Source organism: Pelobates fuscus, chromosome 5 (assembly GCF_036172605.1).
Source record: "Pelobates fuscus isolate aPelFus1 chromosome 5, aPelFus1.pri, whole genome shotgun sequence".
NCBI classification, from domain to species: Eukaryota; Metazoa; Chordata; class Amphibia; order Anura; family Pelobatidae; genus Pelobates; species Pelobates fuscus.
The window spans coordinates 91,254,698-91,277,901 of record NC_086321.1 but is presented as its reverse complement, the minus strand read 5'-3'; the positions used below and the strand labels follow the sequence as shown (position 1 = coordinate 91,277,901).

Genomic DNA, 23,204 nt, shown 5'->3' with positions numbered 1-23,204 from the left:
TGTGTGTTTCACTGTGTATGTGCGGGGCAGTTTAAGTGCAAACATTCCAGCAATAAAACGGCAACTTTACATACAAACACTAAAAACAAGTACACCACTGCTTTCAAATAGCAACAGTACCAGTGCCAACACTACACACAAATATATACATATATTCAAACACACAAAACATGCCTAAATTTGTCACCAATTATTTTGTTTTATTGCATTAATATGTATTTTTTTTTTATTATTTACTACTCTATGTATGTAATAAATTCATAACTTGGCATGCGGGTCTTGGGTAAATCTTGGTTTTAAATGCAGCCTTTGGATTATCTAAGGTTAGATAGCCTTAAACGAATGCATGAATTTAGAAACATTATGGTCATATAGTGACACTTTTGTAAACAGTACACAATATTGCAACAAATATAAAAACATTATGAATGTAAACTTTCCGTCTGGCACCACCTTGTGGCTTATTGTGATACATTTATAATGTGTTAAAAGGACACTACATGCAACCAGACAAACTCGTCTCATTGAAGTGGTCTAGGTGCACTGTCCCTGTACCCCTTAGTCATTTTAGAGAAAGCACAATGTTTACATTGTAGTACTAAGTCTGCCTATAAACCTGTATAACAGATAGCCCTTGAGGTGCTTCCTGGAGTTTCACAGAGTTTGACTCTGTGAAATGATGCTGGACATACTCATGTCAAGAAAAACCCCACCGGAAAGCATTGAGGCAATGCCTTCGCCATGCATGAGCAACAGGTCCCCCCACGCAACATCAGCTAATGCCTGAGGACATCTGCACTGGAATTGTGTAAGCGAATAATGGGTTATAAAGGGGGGAAGGGGGGGAGACAGGGACAGAGGAAGATGTTAGTGTTCCTTTAAGTTAAAGGAACTCTATAGGCATCAAAACAATGTTAGCTTAAAAGAACGCTATAGTCACCAAAACTACTTTAGCTTAAACCACAATAACTTTCTTGCATGCCTCTTTAGGTCATTCCATGAATGGTGACGTTCTCAAAACAACAGGTGAGGACTCAATTATTGTTAGAGCATAATAGTAAACAAGTACACTTTCAAAGGTTCACTGAAGAAAAACAACAAGCAATTAAATAAGCCAAACCTGGAATAAACCTTAAAAGTGTAAAGTAGCTCAGTGTAGTGTTTATGTTCCTAATAGTCTCTAGTAGTGGTTATGCTATTTAAGAATACCCATTTTAGGTTGAAATACTTTAATCTGCAATTACAGTCGTTCTTTAAAAATATGTTTGCATGGGAATATGCTTACTGGTGTAAACTGGGTACTTATATTACAAGTTAATTGTTAACACACAAGTAATCTACTCTTCCCACGGAAAATTATCCTTGGACAAACCTACATGGACATTAATATTCATGGAGGCCAGAATAAGTTATTCATTAAGGATCTTAGGTTAATCTGTGTGTGTCTGTGTGTATTAACCTCTTATTTTGCATATTAGTGAGTTTGACTACTAAAGCGATCAAGTCCAGAGTTCCTGACAAAGATGGGATTTGTGAGAAGCATGAAAAAGTCCAGGTGTGGCTGAAGGCATTGCTTTACTCTTTGCATGTGACTTTGCCTTAATATCCTCCCTATTTCCCACCCCAGTGAAGAAGGCATGGCCTCGGCAGTTGAAAGTCTTTGATCACATTTGATTACATGGAAGTCCTGAAAGCATGAAATAAATTGCTGTAAAATGGTTAAAGGGACACTATAGTCACCAGAACAACTACAGTTCATTGTAGTTGTTCTGGTAAGTTTAGTCAGTCCCTGCAGGCTTTTTGTTGTAAACATTGTCTTTTCAGAAAAAAGCCAGTGTTTGCCTTATACCCTGCCTAGGGATACCTCCACTGGCCACTCCTCAGATGGCTACTAGAGATACTTCCCGGGCAGTGCTGCACACTGTGCAGTACTGCCATTCAGTTTCTCCACCCTCTGCTTGGAGACACTGAACTTTCCTCACACAGATGCATTGATTCAATAAATCTCTATAAGGATGTGCTGATTGGCCAGAGCAGCATTTGGCTCCACCCCTTGACTTGCCTCTTTGGCTGAGATAATCAGATTTGACAATCTCAGCTGATCCTCTGCTTTCCTATGGGAAAGCACTGTGAGTGGCTGAGATCATTGCTTCTGATAATGTAAGCCAAGAAGGCAGATCAGGGGCAAAGCCAACACCAACAGTCTGAAATAAATGAGAATTTTTATTATATTTAGGGGGGCTAGATAGTGTTTTAAACACCATAGGGTCATGAATACATGTTTGTGTTCTTGACCCTATAGTGTTCCTTTAGTATAGAATATAGATTGTTTACCAATTTTCTGCAATGTTGCAATGTTTTATCTGCCTACAGTGGATGTCAGTTTGTCTCAGCGCACTCATTTATTCACTAAACAGCAATTTCAAAGCACACAGATTTTAATATGTATTAAAAAAATAATAATAAATCTGGTTAAGTTACAGTATATGATCATACACTGCATAAGCCTGCGGCAATGCCAATGTACTCTATTTTGGCAGGTCCTATCCTAGCAACCTAATGCCTGCTCTTAATCCACTTATTTGGGAAATCCTTCCTCTAGGGGTTATCTGCAGTGCAAGGTCCTGTAATGATGCACCTGCAACAGGGAGGAGAGCAAACTCACATTGTTGTTGCTTAGATTAGGTGTTTAAAAAAAAAAACCCCAAAAAACTATTACAATATGTGAGCTTTGAAGTTGCTGCTTAGTTAAAATCTTTTAAAACTTTTAAAAAGTTAGCAAAGCTTTCTTGGAGAGCAGAAGGGAAGAGCGGAGACAATGTCTCAGCCAAAGTTTCAAATCATTGGCTGAAAGATTGTAACACTGACTGCAGTAATAGGCTGTCACTGTGATCACGTGCTGCAGATCACTGCAATAGGTGCGATCTGCAGCATGGCAATGGCGTTGGCCATGTGGGACAGCAAAAGATGGCTAGATATGCTGTGTCGTCTGGCGGTGTCTAAGGCCTTCTCCAGCAGGATGGCATAGCACGCCTGCAGTTCTTAAGAGGGTAATCACAGACAGGAGGCTCCTGCAAGGTCTAGAAGTCTATTAACAGAGCAGGAGAGTATACATTTCAAATTAAAGTACATGCAATAAATGAAGTTTAAACATTAGGCGTCTCTTTACAGAGAGATTTTTGGAAAGCTGGTCTCACCTCCCTTGCTGAGAGCATCAAACTTGATCATCTCAGCCAATCTAATGCATTCCCGTAGGAAAGGCATTGGGAGACTATTGCGCATGCACAGCAAAACATCACACTGCACTAATCATCATCTCCTCATAAAGATGGATTTGATCAATGTATTGCTAGAGGAAATGTTCAGCGCCTCTACGTAGAGCGTGGAATCTCTGAACTGCCCCAGGTAGCACCACTAGATGCCAACAGTGTGTCTACCACTAGAGGTATTACTAGCCAGAGCTAAGACTGCAGGGACAGGCTATAGACAACAGAACCACTACATTAAGGGGATTCTATACTGCCAGGAAAACAAAGCCGTTTTCCTGGCACTATGGAATCGTACTGTTACCCCCCTCCAGCAGGGCTGAAGGGGTTAAAACCCCTTCATTCACTTACCCGAATCCAGTGCAATGTCCTGCGGCGCTGGGTCTGGCTCCGCCCACGCTCCTTCCCTGACGACAGGGGAGACTTAAGGAGCATGCGTAGCAATGGCCACACTTGCATTAGGATTTCCCCTTAGGAAAGCATTATTCAATGCTTTCCTATAGGGAAAAATCTGATGCTGGAAGTCCTCATGCAGAGCGTGAGGACGTCCAGTGTCAGATAAAGGACCAAAGGTCTGTTTCAAACCAGGAAGTTCCTCTAGTGGCTGTCTGGTAGGCAGCCACTAGAGGTTGAGTTAACCCTCAGAGGTAATTATTGCAGTTTCTTATAAACTGCAATAATTACCTTTGCCGGGTTAAGGGACATGGGACATTGCACCCTGACCACTTCAATGAGCTAAAGTGGTCTGGGTGCCTACAGTGTCCTTTTAAGCTACAGTGGTTCTAGTTACTATAGTGTCCCTTTAACTGAAAGCATAGCTGATGGAATGTTTCCAGTTTGGGTATTTTCACCTTCAATTTGAAATTTATTCTGAACTAACACTTTAGTGAATAAGTCAGTAAAATGTTTTAACTTTAAATTTGTACTATCCACACTTTGGTGAATGACCATAAGGAGATTGTTACAAGTATGTTTTGAAGAAAATCCTCTTCTATTTTACATTTATAAAATTCAGATCCCACCAGGTAAACCCTGTTCTCTTCTCCTGCCAGCCCTCTACCCCTCTCTTGCCAGTCCTGTTCAATAGCCAAAGCAGATGCAGTTCCTCTCTCTCTGCCAGCCCTGTTCCCTTCTCTCTCTACCAGCCCTGTTCGCCCTCCCCTCTGCCAGCCCTGTTCCTCCCCCCTCTGCCAGCCCTGTTCCTCCCCCCTCTGCCAGCCCTGTTCCTCCCCCCTCTGCCAGCCCTGTTCCCCTCTCTCTCTCTGCCAGCCCTTTCCCCCTCCCTCTCTACCAGTCCTATTCCCCTATCTCTCTCTGCTAGTTCTGTTCCCCCCTCTCTCTGCCAGTCCTGTCCCCCTCTCTCTCTCTGCCAGTCCTCTTCCCCCTCTCTGCCAGCCCTGTACCCCCTCTCTCTCTCTCTGCCAGCGCTTTTCCCCTCTCTCTCTACCAGTCCTATTCCCCTCTCTCTGCTAGTTCTGTTCCCCTCTCTCTCCCAGTCCCGTTCCCCTCTCTCTCTCTGCCAGTCCTGTTCCCCCCTCTCTCTGCCAGTCCTGCCCCCTCTCTCTCTACCAGTCCTATTCCCCCCTCTCTCTCTCTGCCAGTCCTGTTGCCCTCTCTCTGCCAGTCCTGTTCCCCCTCTCTCTGTCAGTCCTGTTATTTATTATTTTATTATTGCTTTTTATAAAGCGCACACAGATTCCGCAGCGCTGTACAATTAGTTGAGAAACGTACAATATACACATACAAATACAAGGGGTAAGAGAGCCCTGCCCATAAGCTGTTCTCCCCTCTCTCTCTACCAGTCCTATTCCCCTCTCTCTACCAGTCATATTCCTCTCTCTCTGCCAGTCCTGTTCCCCTCTCTCTCTCTCTGCCAGTTCTGTCCCCGCCCCCTGCTCCCCTGAATTAATCCACCTGCCAGGCCACGCGCATCACTGCTAACATTCCTTTAGTCAGACAGTAGACATGGCTCGCGGACAGCCTGGCCCCACCCCCGTGCTCGCGGCTGAGTTACTCACTCCGTACCCACTCCGCCTCTCAGCGCTGGGTCCCGGTCACATGTTACCCGCCCGGCCAATGGGAGAGAGTTATGCGCCAGGTACACGATTCAAACTGTGAGACCGTCTCCAGGAGACCAGAGAGAGAGGGAGCGATCCCGGATCCGGCCCCAGGGCAACATGGAACCCCGAATCATCGGGCCAGGACCTTACCGGGCCACCAAGCTGGTAAGTGTGATCACCCCTTCCAACCTGTAACCCTCTCCCCTTCCTGGCAGGCTGGCTATACAGTCCTGTGCCATGCCATTAACTCCTGCAGTGCCGGAGACTGGGACACCGGCACACAAATGGTTAATGCTTCCTGATATAAACATACCACCCCAGGTACCTGCCAGAGCATCACGGGAAATGTAGTCCACGACAACGAAAAGTTTTATATCAGAACTTTTCATGGTAACAACATGAGTAGGAAGATACCATAACTAAGTTCCTGTTTAGGTTTTGTTTGTAGCCGGACAAATAAAGTAACTGGTTCTGTCAATACAGAAGAGGTGTTAATACACGTGTGTGTGTTGCTGTTTTTTTGTTTTTAATTATTTATTATTATTATTTTTTTATTATTCTACAAATTATGTGATGGTTTACAAAATAGCTGGGTTACACATAAATATACAGTGGAACATAACTATTTTATTTAACACAAAGGAAGTTCTCTATAAAATAAAACTTGGAAGTGAGTTCTTAAAGTGGTGCAGTGGGCAGAAACATTTTCACTCTGATAGCTCTACTTTCAGAATGGGGGGTGACCCAGGAGGTGACCATGCTGGGTATTCAGCTCAATGGACTAGGGGATGTAAGTAGGAGAAAGCTTATGTTTAAAGGGACACTCCACTGCCCAAATACAAAATAAAATCACTGTTTAGTAGACATACCCCAAATTAAAGTATGCATTTAATTATGTATTTATTCCCTGGATATACAGCTTGCAAAACCTGCAGTTCTCCTGTCTGCTGCCTTTGCAAGCCCTCACCCACTAACCCTGCCCAGACTTTCTGTGGCTGTCCAATCACAGACATCCAATGCAGCTCAATGAGAGCAAGTGCTCTGGGCAATTGCTGTTTCTTGAGTTTAAAGGACCACTATAGGCACCCAGACCACTTCAGCTCAATGAAGTGATCTGGGTGCCAGGTCCATCTAGGGTTAACCCTGCAGCTGTAAACATAGCAGTTTCAGAGAAACTGCTATGTTTACATTAGGGTTAATCCAGCCTCTAGTGGCTGTCTCATTGACAGCCGCTAGAGGCGCTTAAGAACGTCTCACTGTGATTTTCACAGTGAGAAGATGCCAACGTCTATAGGAAAGCATTGAGAATGCTTTCCTATGGACTGATTGAATGTGCGCGCGGCTCTTGCCGCGCATGCGCATTCATCGGATGACATCGGAAGAGGGAGGAGAATCCCTAGCGCCGAGGGAGCCCGGCGCTGGAGAAAGGTAAGAATTTAACCCCTTCAGACCCTATAGAGCCACGAGTTTGTTTTCCTGGCACTATAGTGGTCCTTTAATCCCACTGAGTTGACCAAACCAGGAAGTAACAGGACTTGTCGTCTGCTTGAAAAAGGGGGGGTTGTAACAGTGTTACTTCTAAAATTTCAGTTAAGTGTTTATGATGCTAATATTTCCCAGACCTGGTTCCCTCTCCTGCTGGAGAAGCTGGAAACCGATCCATTCATTGGCTTCGTCGGCTGACCTCTCTCAGCAAATAAATAGCAGACTGTGCATAAAAATGTGCATGGAATTCACATTAGCAAGCTTGGACTTCTTGTTGGGGTGCCTTGTAAACTGTGAATTACTGCTCTGTCTCATGCACATATATACACAGAATATCAGTCTTCTTTTCTTGTGTGCGAGGTGGATTTGTAATAGAAGGTAAATCCATTTGAGAAGTGGTAGGACTGTTGTGTGCAGCAGAGCATTTTTCACCTTGAGCCAGCCAAATCAATAATCAATATGAGTTTAATTGTATTTCTTCACATTTAATATGAACAATCCCACGTCCTTTTAAATTTTGTTGCTTAGGATTTTGGAATTTCATATTGTTTTAGTAGGATAAAGGTTGAGTATTGCAAAACTTGTCACATGGAGAAGTTAAAGTGAGTCAGTGACACATGTTTATGCAAATGAGAATAATTAAAGGGACGTTCTCATCTCTATATACCATATTTATTTGAATATAGGACACAATTTCTTTTTTTTTTTTTACCTGAAATGTTGGGTAAAAAACTGCCAGCATCCTATACTTTGATGGTCATGCTGCATAATGTCCCAACAGCCAGTCACTCTGGGTAGCATCTGTTAGATTTCTCATAAGGCCACCATGGTCTCAGGGTGGCAATCCATGATCGCAGCCTTATCGTCACTGGGATAGTGGGAATTAACAATGTGCTCAGGTGAAAAGAGGAAATTATTATATATATATATATATATATATATATATATATATATATATATATATATATATATATATATATATTATTTTTTTTTGTCTGACACCCTCTGTGACAGATCCTGTCTTCCTGGCAAGTAGCGAAAGGAATTAGAGAAGAGCACAGGGAGATGTCGGTGTTGTAGCTCCACATTACATCCTCCACTCTGGGATGCCTGCAGTTACTATTGCAACCTCAATGCCTCTGGGCAGCCATAACGTGTGTGCTTGGGGATGTTATTAGAAGAATAATACAAATAGAGGAAAGAATGGGGAGGAGAAGGGAACAAGTGAGGAATGGGAGTCATGAGAAGTTAGAAACAAGGGAGGCAAGTTAGGGAAGGGGGGAATTAGAAGAGCGTAAAAAGTGGGGAAGGGAGGAATATGGAGAAAGTGGAAGAGGAGCACATAAAAGAGAGAGGTAAATGAACCTATGTCTATACTCTGTTCGTACTCCCACCTCTGTGTAACAGAGCCCGAAGTGTGAATTATATATGGGAGCGTCTTCTATGCCATCACGCCTTATATTCTGGAAATATATGGTAATCTAATAATACCACTTCATATATTTTCTTAATCACAGCAACTACAGTGCATTGAGAACTGGCCTTTGGAGTGGTCTTCAGATTTAAAAAGTTACTTTTTCTATAAGCACGCATTGCTGTCTCCATAGGCCTCTATGCCAAGTATTGAAACCATATTTGGCAGAACAAATATATACATATTTAGCGTTTTAGTATGTATGCATATCTATCTTGGTCTAATTTGTACATTTTCCTTATTTTATTCAATGTACATCTTCTGCCTAAAGTTTCATGAACACCATTTATTGAAGAACTGCATTATTTTTCTGTTATGTTGGTCATGGTTAATGTGGAATTAAAGTGTGACTTTTGGTTTTATAGACACACAAAATACACTGCAAAAATAGCAGTTTAAAAAAAGGAGATGGTGCCTTTTGTTGACTGATAATTGTATATAGAATACAACCTTTTAGACCCCCTTGGAACTGTCTGTCTGTCATGAAATAATAAATCAAGAATCCCCATTAAATGTACAATTAAGTTTGTATATATAGCATTGGATAATGTAAACACTGTCATTAAAAAAGACCCATTGCATACAGTGTATGGCACTTTGGACAGCTAATAAAATAAACACAGAAAGACGTCAGGTTCATTGCTCAAAAAGTGCCGACACTTCATGTGGGTGAAAGGGTCATTCCTTTGCAAAATAGGCCTAATTCCTACAGATTTAAAGGGACACTATAGGCACCTTTCCATCTCATTTAAGTGGTCTGGATGCAATGTCCCTGTCATTTTAACCCTGCAGCTGCAAACATTTTAGTTTCAAAGAAACTGTAATGTTTACATTGCAGAGTTAAACTTTCCTTTACGGTCTGTCTGTCACTAGAGGCACTTCTTGGCACTCTGGGAAAAGACGCTTGTCACCCTCACACTTTGCATGAGGATGTCCAGAGTTTTTTAATTCCCCACAGGGAAGCATTGATACATGCTCATTAGGTTCCCCCCATTGGCTAATGTCAGAGGAGGAGGAGCCTGATCCTCCGTGCTGCAATTAGTTAAGTGTATGAAGGGATTTTAAACCTAAATTTGCTTCTGGAGGGGGGAGGTGCAGGCAGAGAGGCAGGGGGACACTAGAGTGTTGTATTCCTAACACTACAGTGTTCCTTTAACCCCTTAAGGACACGTGACATGTCATGATTCCCTTTTATTCCAGAAGTTTGGTCCTTAAGGGGTTAATATATGCAGAAAGTTATACATGTGAAGAATGTTTCTCTCAAAAACGGGCACACTGTCAGGGACATTAAAGAGTTAACTTTGAATTAGTAAAGTTCTTGCTGCAGCTATCAGACTATCCGTATACTTACTGACTATGAAGCAAGTTTTAGTTTCTCCTTTTGAGGTCTAATATCATCCAACATGGGGACGCAGTCTGCATTTTGGTTTGGCACACCCTACACACATCCGTCCACTCTGCAGCTCACAGAGACAGCCTGAGTCTTGGTGTTGCTTGATCAGCAGCTCAGACAAATTATTTGAACTCTGTTTACAAAACTGTGATTGTTTCACAGTTGCTTTGGGCATCCCTTATATGTGCCTCATAGTCTTCATGGTATTCATGGATGCAGATGTAAATTATGTCGCGGTGCAATTTCTAACAATGCCAAATGTGTCATTTGCGCTTCGAGCTCTGTATATTTGCATCAAGATGGTGCAACGGTTGGCTCCCAGCATCACATGTGTGATTGGGTGGCTCTGTCCTAAAAATCATAAGGTGCTCATCACCTGCTATCAACCATTCTTCCATTTCTGTAACTGATCCGTGCCATTTCTTCTCTTGTTCTTGACTTCTGAATATTAGACCCCTGGCTTGTTATTTGGAGTATGACCCATTCTCACCTGCTCTGAACTTCCCTTTGTGTACCATATAAACTAAAAATAATCTGTGTGAACAGGTAGTGACAGAATGGACAAATGGATACCTTTTTATCCCTTTATATTTGTCTTGGGGTTAGATGGAAGGAAAAATAAATCCACAACCTGCGTTTCTGTTCCAAGTTCTAAAAGTTAACAGAAGATCACTGGAGGATTTGTTTTTTTAAAGTGTCTGTTTCTTGCTAGCCTGTAGTAAGAATATATTAAGTTTAAATTATACGGATAAACCAGTTGCAACATGACTTTAAAAAAAACAATAAAAAAATGGCTTTCCTACTGAAATTGTAATCTAGACTTTGTGTGTTTTAAAGTAGTAAGCCTTCTGGCCCCAGGACCGGTTACTGTTTTTGTTTTTAGTTGTTCTGGTCTTGTTGGGGTTCATTCTCTGTGCTGCCGTCTTAGCATCTTTAAGACAAAGCATAATTTCTTCTGTCCTTTCCTGGACGTGTGCATGAAATCACACACATGTCGAGGGGATCTTGACAAAAAAAGAGCATCAGTGATGTGCCACTTCAGGAAGTGACGCACCGTGGGAGGGAGGTAAGTACAGAAGGAAATGACCAATGACAAAGGTGACAACGACCATGGAGCTTGACTAAAGTTCCACCCTTTGTCATTGGTTGTGTTATACAGGTGATACTCGAAAAATTTTAATATCGTGCAAAAGTTCATTTATTTCTGTAATGCAACGTAAAAGGGGAAACTCATATATAAGATAGATGCATTACATGCAAAGCAAGATAGTTCAAGCCGTGATTTGTCATAAGTGCGATGATTATGGCTTACAGCTCATGAAAACCCCAAATCCACAATTTCAGTAAATTAGAATATTACATGCAATCAATAAAACAAGTAGTGTACATAGAACAATATCGGACCTCTGAAAAGTATAAGCATGCATATGGACTCAGTACTTGGTTTGGGCCCCTTTTGCAGCAATTACTGCGTGGCATGGAAGCTATCAGTCTGTGGCACTGCTGAGGTGTTATGGAAGACCAGGATGCTTCAATAGCGGCCTTCAGCTCTTCTGCATTGTTCGGTCTCATGTCTCTCATCTTTCTCTTGGCAATGCCCCATAGTTCAGGTCAGGTGAGTTTGCTGGCCAATCAAGCACAGTAATCCCATGGTCATTGAACCAGGCTTTGGTGCTTATGGCAGTGTGGGCAGTTGCCAAGTCCTGCTGGAAAATGAAGTCAGCATCCACATAAAGCTAGTCTGCAGAAGGAAGCATGAAGTGCTCCAAAATCTCCTGGTTGAGGGCTGCGTTGACCCTGGACTTAATGAAGCACAGTGGACCCACACCAGCAGATGACATGGCTCCCCAAATCAACACAGACTGTGGAAACTTCACACTGGACTTAAAGCATCTTGCAGTGTGTGCCTCTCCATTCTTCCTCTAGACTCTGGGTCCTTGGTTTCCAAATGAGATGCAAAAGTTGCTATCATCAGAAAAGAGGACTTTGGACCACTGAGCAACAGACCAGGTATGTTATTCTTTAGCCCAGGTAAGACGCTTCTGACGTTGTTTGTTGTTCAGGAGTGGCTTGACAAGAGGAATACGACATCTGCAGCCCATGTCCTGGATCCGTCTGTGTGTGTCCTCGCTCTTGATGCACTGACTCCAGCCTCAGTCCACTCCATGTGAAAATCCCCAACACATTTGAATGGCCTTTTCCTGACAATCCTCTCCAGGCTGCGGTCATCCCTGCTGTTTGTGCACCTTTTTCTTCCACACTTTTCCCTTCCACATAACTTTCTATTAATGTGCTTTGATACAGCACTTTGGAAACATCCAACTTCCTTCGCAATTACCTTTTGAGGTTTTCCCTCCATATGGAGGGTGTCAATGATGGTTTTCTGCACAACTGTCAGGTCAGCAGTCTTCCCCATGATTGTGATTCCTACTGAGCACAAACCAAAAGCACATGGAGAGACAAAGTATATCAGATAGCTAGGTGCAAACTATACAAACACTCCCTCAAATGATACAAGTATCCAAATATTTATGTAATATAGAATGCACACTATAAACACTAAGAATAGTCAAAAATATAACTTTATTCTATACAAAAAGTACTACAGTGAAAAAATACAGAAAAAAATAAACACAATGACAGAAGCAAGGGCAAATACAATAATGCAATCCTACAAAGTCAAAAAATTCTAACCTGCCAAACCCCCAACGTTTCGGCACCAACCGGCTGCCTTTATCAAGGGTACCTGATTCTGTATGCCTATATGTATGTGTCTGTATGACTGTATGCCTGCATGTTTCTGTATCCCTGTATGTCTCTGTATGTGTGCACAGTGGTGGATCTTGGTTTTGTGCTGACAAAACTCAGGCACCCCCTCTCCCCCTGCCCCGCCTTCTAAATACACATACGCACTCACTGACAGACACATATACATACACTCAGTGTCAGACACCCACTTTCACTGACACACGCATACACACTCACTAACAGACACACACACACTCACTAACAGACACACGCATTTTTTTTTTAAATTCAATCCCCCCAACCTCCTTACCTTTGGGAATGCTGGGGTGGATTATCACTTACCCTGGGGTCCAGTAGGGCTGCTGGGCAGCCGGTCACTGCAGTCGGCGAGGGAGCACTAATCCTCCTGTTCAGCTCCCTTGCGCACCGCGTAGTGATGCCGGAGCCGGAATGACGTCATATTAGGAGGATTAGTGCTCCCTCGCCGCCCGCCTGTAAAGTGCCGCCGCTGCCAGCCTGGGAGCCCTGAGGTGGCCAGCAGCTTTTTTTGACACCCTCCAGAAAGTGCCGCCTAAGGCAAATGCCTTGTTTGCCTCGGGGTAAACACACCCCTGTGTGTGCATGTCTCTGCCTGTATATCTCTGTGTGACTGTTTCTGTATGTCTGTGTGTGTATATGTCTCTCTGTGTTTGTATGTCTCTGTATGATTATGTCTGTGTTTGTATGACAGTTTACGTTGTTTGATTGTGTGCTTTAAAAAAAACGATGTCTGTGTGCCTCTATGATTGTGTAAGTATATATGTATTTTTTTGCCTGCATATCTATGTCTACATGGCTTGGAAGAAAAGACACACAAAGGGATCTGGAGGGGAGGGACCCTCACCTTAGCATTCATAAATAGGATGCTGCTGGGGGCCAATTTATACAATAAAAAAGAGAAAATCCAGAGCACTCTCTTATCCACTAAACAGCAACTTCGGTGCAAAAAATAACGGGTTTCGTTTTTTTAAAAACACCTAATCTAGGCATTATTTTTTGCCTAGATTAGGTGTTTTAATAAAAACCTAAAATAATCTGTCAGCAACGAAGTTGCTGTTTAGTGTATAGGGGAGTGCTCTGGATTTTCTCTTTTTATTTTTTTTATTGTATAAATTGACTGCCAGCAGCACCCTATTTATGCATGTTCATGTGAGTGCAGCCAGCCCCCTGGTTTCGGCACTAATATGGTGTGATGTCCCCTGTGTTATGCTTGTAAAAAGGTGTGCTGTGCCTGTGTTAGGCTTGCAATATGGTGACAAGTATTCCACTGGCACATCACCATCATCACCAAAGTGTAAATATATATTTCTGATTTAAAGCTGATAACATTTTCATTAGAGCAGAGGTTCCCAAACCAGTCCTCATGGCCCACCAACAGTCCAGGATTTATGTATTTCCCTGTTTTTTCCAATGGAGATACTAACAAAACCTGGACTGTTGGTGGGTCTTGAGGACTGGTTTGGGAAACGCTGCATTAGAGCAAACCCTATCATTGGCATTGGTGGGAAAGCATTATTAAAGAAGATTTGCGATTTCATGTGCACTAGCTGATGGAGTTCTCCTTGTAGTGGTTTCATAGGGGGGGGAGGGGAAGAGAAGGGGAGCTTTGGGTGACTGGCAGGACTCTGTTCCCAAGAAATCTCAGGAACTTTCAATTCCTCTTCATTCACTTTTTATGGGACATGGAGGACGATGAAACAAAATATAATGCTAGATTTATTTTTTTAGCTTCCCTTTACATGGTGGAAAACTTTGATCTAAAAAAAATATGTTTTTGTTTTTTAATTTTGGGTGGGTGGGGGGGGAGGTGCCGATAAGGTTCCTCGCCAAGGGCGCTGGAGACCCTAGGTACGCCTCTGGGTTCACCCACTGTATGCCTTATAGTCTATGGGGATGGCTCCTGTAATATTGACTCCTATTCTCTGTTAAGCTACTTGTCGTATTACTTATTCCTCTCTTGCAGTTGAATTTACACTGTCTCTTTTTAACTAAAGTACTGATTGCCTAACACTGTTGTTCTCGTGATAAATTACAAAAATGTGCTGCTTCCTCTACATACCATATGCGATGAATGTCTAATCTCGTGATCACTTATATCTGCTGATGACATTATCCCTGTTGTAACCAAGTGCATCCAAAAATAAAGAATTTATAAAAACATATTTAAAAAAATGGGCCATGTAAGTGGTGGAATTGGGACATGCCAATGTTAACAAAAAAGTGTGATGGATTCGCATTGTTTATTTTCTATCTTTGATCCCTACTGATTTCTAATTAATGCACATTATGTCAGGCCAAGCAGTCCTATATGCTAAAAATGTTTATTTTATTAAAAAGAAAAAATTGAAATGCACAGCTTAACTTATAGGTCTTTCACTTAGGACACATACAATTTTTGCTGTGTGTTCAATCGCAATTGCCATCTTTCTCATGTGTTGAACCAATATTTATTATATTGTTTGTTTTTTTTTGTTTTTTTTTTTTAAAGTAGAAAAGGGTCTTTAATTACATGTGGCATATACATATATAACTTATCATTTATTGTAAAAAAATAAAATAAAATACATTTTCCCCCCACAGTTTTGGCTATAATGTGTGCAGCTTAAGAAAAGTACCGTATTTTTCGCTCCATAAGACGCACCTCACCATAAGACGCATCTAGTTTTTAGAGGAAGAAACCCAGAAAAAAAATATTCTGAACAAACTGTCCCATAGTGTTTCTTACTATGGGACAGTTTGTACAGAATATTTTTTTTCTCCCCTGTCCCATAGTGTCCCCCCCTTCCATAGTCTTCACCCACCCCCTCCCCATAGACTTCATCTCCCCCCCTCCCCATAGACGTCATCTCCCCCCCCTCCCCATAGACGTCATCTCTCCCCCCTCCCCATAGACGTCATCTCCCCCCCCTCCCCATAGACGTCATCTCCCCCCTCCCCATAGACTTCAATCTCCCCCCCCTCCCCATAGACTTCAATCTCCCCCCCCTCCCCATAGACTTCAATCTCCCCCCCTCCCCATAGACTTCAATCTCCCCCCCCTCCCCATAGACTTCAATCTCCCCCCCTCCCCATAGACTTCAAACTCCCCCCCCTCCCCATAGACTTCAAACTCCCCCCCCTCCCCATAGACTTCAATCTCCCCCCCTCCCCATAGACTTCAATCTCCCCCCCTCCCCATAGACTTCAATCTCCCCCCCTCCCCATAGACTTCAATCTCCCCCCCTCCCCATAGACTTCAATCTCCCCCCCTCCCCATAGACTTCAATCTCCCCCCCCTCCCCATAGACTTCAATCTCCCCCCCTCCCCATAGACTTCAATCTCCCCCCCCTCCCCATAGACTTCAATCTCCCCCCCCATAGACTTCAATCTCCCCCCCCATAGACTTCAATCTCCCCCCCCTCCCCATAGACTTCAATCTCCCCCCCCTCCCCATAGACTTCAATCTCCCCCCCCTCCCCATAGACTTCAATCTCCCCCCCCTCCCCATAGACTTCAATCTCCCCCCCTCCCCATAGACTTCAATCTCCCCCTCCCCATAGACTTCAATCTCCCCCCCTCCCCATAGACTTCAATCTCCCCCCCTCCCCATAGACTTCAATCTCCCCCCCTCCCCATAGACTTCAATCTCCCCCCCTCCCCATAGACTTCAATCTCCCCCCCTCCCCATAGACTTCAATCTCCCCCCCCTCCCCATAGACTTTCATCCCCCCCTCCCCATAGACTTCAATCTCCCCCCCTCCCCATAGACTTTCATCCCCCCCTCCCCATAGACTTTCATCCCCCCCCTCCCCATAGACTTTCATCCCTCCCCTCCCCATAGACTTTCATCCCCCCCTCCCCATAGACTTTCATCCCCCTCTCCCCCATAGACTTTCATCCCCCTCTCCCCCATAGACTTTCATCCCCCCCTCCCCCATAGACTTTCATCCCCCCCTCCCATAGACTTTCATCCCCCCCATCCCATAGACTTTCATCCCCCCCCCATCCCATAGACTTTCATCCCCCCCATCCCATAGACTTTCATCCCCCCCCTCCCCATAGACTTTCATCCCCCCCCTCCCCATAGACTTTCATCCCTCCCTCCCCATAGACTTTCATCCCTCCCTCCCCATAGACTTTCATCCCCCCCTCCCCATAGACTTTCATCCCCCCCTCCCCATAGACTTTCATCCCCCCCTCCCCATAGACTTTCATCCCCCCCTCCCCATAGACTTTCATCCCCCCCCTCCCCATAGACTTTCATCCCCCCTCCCCATAGACTTTCATCCCCCCCTCCCCATAGACTTTCATCCCCCCCCCTCCCCATAGACTTTCATCCCCCCCTCCCCATAGACTTTCATCCCCCCCCTCCCCATAGACTTTCATCCCCCCCTCCCCATAGACTTTCATCCCCTCCCTCCCCATAGACTTTCATCCCCTCCCTCCCCATAGACTTTCATCCCCCCCTCCCCATAGACTTTCATCCCCCCCTCCCCATAGACTTTCATCCCCCCCCTCCCCATAGACTTTCATCCCCCCCCTCCCCATAGACTTTCATCCCCCCCCTCCCCATAGACTTTCATCCCCCCCCTCCCCATAGACTTTCATCCCCCCCCTCCCCATAGACTTTCATCCCCCCCCTCCCCATAGACTTTCATCCCCCCTCCCCATAGACTTTCATCCCCCCCTCCCCCATAGACTTTCACCCCCCCCTCCCCCATAGACTTTCACCCCCCCCTCCCCCATAGACTTTCACCCCCCCCTCCCCCATAGACTTTCACCCCCCCCTCCCCCATAGACTTTCATCCCCCCCCTCCCCCATAGACTTTCATCCCCCCCTCCCCCATAGACTTTCATCCCCCCCTCCCCCATAGACTTTCATCCCCCCCTCCCCCATAGACGTTCATCCCCCCCTCCCCCATAGACTTCCATCCCCACCCCTCCCCATAGACTTCCCTCCCCATAGACTTCATCCCCCTCCCTCCCCATAGACTTCATCCCCCTCCCATACTGTCCCCCTCCCCTTGTCCTATAATTACTTACCTGTCTTGCAGCGTTGGCCGGAATCACAGGGCGCACCGCGGTAGTGGAACTTGAATTTCATGTTCCGGTTTCTGGTGGGACTGAAAGGAAGTGCGCACTCAGCTTGTGCACACTTCCTTTCAGTCCCGCCGGAAACCGGAACATGAAATTCAAGTTCCACTACCGCGGTGCGCCCTGTGCTGCCGGCCAACGCTGCAAGACAGGTAAGTAAAGCTTCATATTCGCTCCATAAGACGCACAGACATTTCCCCTCACTTTTGAGGGGAAAAAAAGTGCGTCTTATGGAGCGAAAAATACGGTAATTCAAAATAAATTAATTTATTTGTCTTGATCTACAAAGTATGTACATGTCTAGGATTTTATTTTAAAGGGACACTATAGTCACCTGAACAACTACAGCTTAATGTAGTTGTTCAGGTATTATCTATAGCTCCCTGCAGGCAATCTAATGTAAACACTGTATTTTCAGAGAAAATACAGTGTTTACATTAATTGATAGGAATACCTCCAGTGGCCGTCTCTCAGACGGCCACTAGAGGGACTTCCTATCACGCAGGGCCCTAAAAAGGCCCTGTACACGTCAGACGTATTAAAATACGTCTGACGTGTTCAGGAGAGAGAAGGCACTGTGTGCGCGCCTTCTCTCTCCAGCCTGTCAGCGGAGGAGAGGGGCGGGCAAAGACCGCGAGCTGAGCTGTCGCTCAGCTCGCGCCCGCGCGCATGCGCGGTAGTGCGCTCAGGACTTCAGAGGGCGGCATGAATGCCGGCCAACGCTGCAAGACAGGTAAGTAAAGCTTCATATTCGCTCCATAAGACGCACAGACATTTCCCCTCAGGAGCAAGGGAGCAATGACGCTTCCAAATGGAAGCGTCTGATTGCTCCCTGCTCGCGCCCGCCTATTTCGTCATTTTGACGAAATAGGGGGCGCGGCTTCACGAGGCTCCCGGCGCTGGAACCAGGTAAGTAAAATCTCTTCCCTGGAGAGTCCCTTTAAATCTTTATTTTAATTTTCATACTTATAGGCCGTAAAATAACATTTTAATGTGGAGAGATTTTTAGAATTTTTAATATGTTTGTTATATAAATTTGCAAAGACCCTCCACGTTGACATCACCACTGGGGTTCCATCCAGTGGCCGTGGGACAGAGAAAGATGAGTTCTACTTACCTGAACTTGTCCCTCATAGGTGTCGCCATCTTCCGGCGGATTTTCTTCAGATCCGAGTGCTTCAGTGCGAGAGTACAGCATTGAGGTCTATGGAAGATCCTGGAAGACCACGGGACCATCCATAGACAGAGCCAATTTCCTGCAGTCGTCACTGGTGATGGGTGGAGGGGATTGACACTTCTAGACGGCGGTAGCGCTGACCAGTGTCTAAGAAAGTAAAGCGTAGGAAAAATAAATAAGACAAGTAGTCCATACTTTTGTTTTATGTTTTTAGCTAGAAATAGATAAAAAATTTAACAAAAGCCAGAGTAGGAAAGACGAGAAGAGGAAGCGATTGGGGAAAAAGTTAAGTATGATGTGACAGTGCCACTTTAAAGGGACACTCCAGTCACCATAGCCATTTCATCTATATAAAGTTATCGTACCAGTACACCCCACCCTCACCTGGCGCACTCTTACCCTAAGAGGTTAAACTGTTTGAGAAATAAACTTACCTTTTTATTATTGGTGAGCTACTGATTGGCTTGGTGTCAGCTAACTGCTCTAAGCCAATCAGCGGCATGCTCTACGTTTCCTGTAAGATCCAGAAGCCAAATGCCACCTGGTGGACCTGCAGATCAGCTGTGGAGGCAAACTATGGGGTTACACCATTTGAGAACGGTTAAGCCCTTCAGGTAAGAGTGTGTCCAGAGGCCTCTTGGTAACATAACAGTAGTTGATGACCAGAGTTGTATTCTGTGATGGCTATTATAGGAACACTCCAATCACAATTTAGATAAAGTTGTTATCATGACCGGAGTGTTCCTTTTAACCTCCCTGGCTGTCTGATTATGTCAGTATTTTTTAATGTTAAAGCGGTACATTGTTTTTACAATATATTGTGTGTATTTTTTTTACACCAGGGGCTCGTAGGGACAAGGTAAGTGATACTTCAGAGTAATCCCCAGCGTGGCTTGGGGTTACCGCTTTTGGTACTGAAAATTAACCCTGAGCCAAGCTCGGGATTACCGCTAGGGAGGTTAATAGCCATTACAGAAAACAAAATTGCCACACGAGCTTATATTTATATAAAGCAGACACCATAGGCTTATTATCTAAAGGTATTTTTGACACTCTTCACATAGCCATTTATCTGCCAGTTTATGCTATACACTGATCATCTACAACATTAAAACCACTGACCAGTGAAGTGGATAAAAGTGGGGTGGGATATATTAGGCAGCAAGTGAACAGTCAGTTCTTGAATTTCATGTGATTGAAACAGGAAAAATGGGGAAACAAATATATCTGAGTGTATTTGACAATGGCCAAATAGTGATGGCTAGACGATTGGGTCAGAGCATCTCCAAAACTTGTGGGGGTCTTGTGGGGTGTTCCCGGTATGCAGTGGTTAGTATCTACCAAAATTGGTGCAAGGAAGGACAACCATCAGGGTCATGGGTGCCGAAGACTCAATGATGCACTTGGAGAGGGAAAGCGAGCATGTCTGGTCTGATTACAGAAAAGGGCTACTGAAGCTCAAATTGCTAAAAGAAAAAACAACTTAATGCTGGCTATGATAGAAAGGTCTCACTACACACCGCCTCATACACATTAGTTTGCTGTGTATGGGGCTGAGTAGCAGCAATCCATTCAGAGGGCCCATGATGTCTACTGTATGCCACCGAGGGTGTCAGGATTGGACCATGGAGCAATTGGAGAATGTTTCCTGGTCTGATAAATCACATTTTCTTCTGGGGAAGAGATGGCAGCAGGATGCACTCTAGGAAGAAGGCAGGACAATGGAGACAGTGTTATGCTCTGGGCAATGTTCTGCTTGGGTCCTGGCATTCATGTGGATGTAATTTTGACATGAACCACCTACCAAGAGATTGTTGCAGACCACGCACACCCCTTCATGGCAGTGTTGTTCCTTGATGACAGTGGCCTTTCAGCATGATAATGCACCATGCCAAACTGCAAAAAATGTTCAGGAAGGATATAAGGAACATGACAAAGAGTCAAATGTGTTGCCTTTGCCTACAAATTCCCCAGATCTAAATCTGATTGAGCATCTATGGCATGTGCTGGAACGACAAATCTGATCAATAGAGGCCATAACTTGCAGGACGTAAAGGATCTGTGAGATTGACAGACTTTCTCAAATCCAACTCTCTACTTGACCCGCTTCAATCTGGATTCCACGCTCGTCACTCTGTTGAAACAGCTGTGACCAAAGTATCCAATGATCTTATCACTGCTAAATCCCATGGCCACTACTCTATCCTAATTATTTTTGTAAAAAAAAAATTCCCTTCAGATTAGAGGTAGTGCTTTACGACTGGGATATCACCTGGAGGGAAAAAACAGGCAGGCAATCTCCAAAACTTTTCAAGAACCTCCCCCAATTAACCTATGGCCTTATAAATTGCTTCCTACCCATTACATCCCCAGTTCTTTACCTGCCTCCGGCAGAGGAAGGCGTCAGGTCAGGTTTTCTCCCTAGAAGTATGGTGAGAGGGCTGAGGCTCTGGAGGCTCTACTTATTTTAAAAACTTTTTTCAGAGATCAGCCAGGGTTAACACTCCAGACGGCTGTATCTCCCCGGGTTGTATTAATTCAGTCTATACCGAGCCAGGTGCCGGGCAGACAATAGTGCGAATTTGGGCACTAGCTGGGAAGTCCTGGCGGTGGAACACTCGTACAGGTTATGTTTATTTCCACCGTGAAATCGCAAAATGCAGGACATGCGTAATGTGATTTTAAATTCAGGCGCCAATATGTTTTTTTCTCTCCGGGGTCAAGATATTTGTTTCTAGGACTTAGAGAGGCTTTACCCAGCAGCAACTAACTGTTGCCAGGTGCACTCAGAATCTGTTGCAAGTGTGTTCTCACCAACCTCCAACACACTCTGAGGACATTGAAGGTAAGCCTTTTTGATTTATCTTAAATGACTCTAGCCTGAATAAGTTAAAGGTAGATAACAAATGTTTCTAAGTAGGAGAGTTTTTAACTTCTCTTCACTTAAGGATTATTACTAAAGTCTTAAAACTTATAGTGCTTTGAAGTCTTCCTAATGTTACTGGGCTTGAAGCAAATTATAGTACAGCTGCAAGCCTATTGATCATGGTGTAGTTCCACCAGGTTCAGTTTGTTCCCTGCGAATAGATACGATATGTCTGGGATGGTTTACTGCCTAGGTTTGTCTGCAGTTTTCTTTTAAGAAAATGCTTATGGCAATTGCCGCTTGAGATTCTCTCACTTTGCAAAATATTGCCATCTATAAATTTGTTGAATCTCTACAATTCTGCTTCCTCAGGGGAATCTAATTATATTTTGTACACCAGCCCTTAAAGGCTAGGGTGTTTCTACAGCATACAGGTGGATGCTAATCATTTTTCTGATAAAGAATTCCCTTTTCAGGGAGTGTGCAGTTCTGGTGTTTGTCAAGGAACAGTTCAGGTGTAAATATTTTGACAAGGGTTTTTGACTCTCAGGGAATGGTAATTCCCTGAAGAAAATGTGTGGTTCTCTCTGTCATTATCACCTGTAATCTCTCTTCTACTTCAGTAGACAAAATACTTTGGAAAAAATATTGGTTCCCGTCTTTTAAGAACCTGCTTGGTCTCTTCAGCTTCTTAAGTATAGCACTGTTTACAGGTCCTTCAGTGGCCAGATACAGTTGCTAATAAGATTTTGCAGTAAAATCCTATACTTCGGTCATTCCTTTCTGAACCGGGCAGAAATTAAGGATGCCAGACGGTTCTTACTTTTTGTTCTAGTTCTCAAATCGATCGTTCAGAATTTTACGCCTGATGCTTCAGGTGTCAGCTAGGTTCTCCTAGGGATGAAGGGAAATTAGCTGAGATAAATTGTAAAAGCTTATCCAACTACATAGGACCGAAGGCTATCTGGATAGCTCTTTGCCTTTCAGATAAAGTTTTATCTTATCCAGATCTGGTCAGATAGTTCTACATCGGTAGCAATTATGTACAAACAAGGTCATCTTGTTTAAAAAAATCTTGTTCCAGGATTTGCTTGGGTTAGTTTTTCTTAGGTCTTTTCTCTTATGCATAGAACTTAATATTCCTCTGTTTAGCTGTAGCATTGAGTAGTCCACATTTAATACAAAGCAGATTGGTTCATACTCCTTTATCTTCAACCAAACGATAGTAAGAGTTTGATTTTTCCAGTTATGGAACTGGGACTTCTAGATCAAACAGCATGAAGTGTTTCATTGGACAAGCTTGGACAGAGCCATAAGCTTTGGTTTCCTTTTCTTTCTTGGGAATTCCAGTCTAACCTATAGTTTCCTCCTTGTTCCCTATTCCCCAAGATCCTATAGGATGGAAAAGGTGAGATTGATAGTCTTCCTCCCTTGGTGGCAAGTAGCTGTTTCACCGTTCATCAAAAATTTTCCGGAGGAATCTTTGGGGACCTTAACTGTAAATAGGCATCCTGGAATTCTCAAGGGTACCGCTTCTCAAATTTGTTGTAATTCGAGCTGACGACCTAGTTTATCTATACCAGATACTGAAGGATAATGTTTTGTTTCAGGAAATTATTGAC

General features: G+C 43.9%; 1 protein-coding gene across 1 annotated transcript in view; it reads left to right on the top strand.

Annotated features, from left to right (window-relative positions):
• Positions 1 to 5,393: 5,393 nt before the first annotated feature.
• DEPDC1B (DEP domain containing 1B) overlaps positions 5,394 to 23,204 on the top strand; it is a 54,723-nt gene continuing 36,912 nt past the window's right edge. The window contains exon 1 of the mRNA XM_063456910.1: positions 5,394 to 5,491. Coding sequence (XP_063312980.1) covers positions 5,444 to 5,491 — 48 coding nt within the window. The 5' untranslated portion in view covers positions 5,394 to 5,443. The remainder of the gene's footprint in view (positions 5,492 to 23,204) is intronic.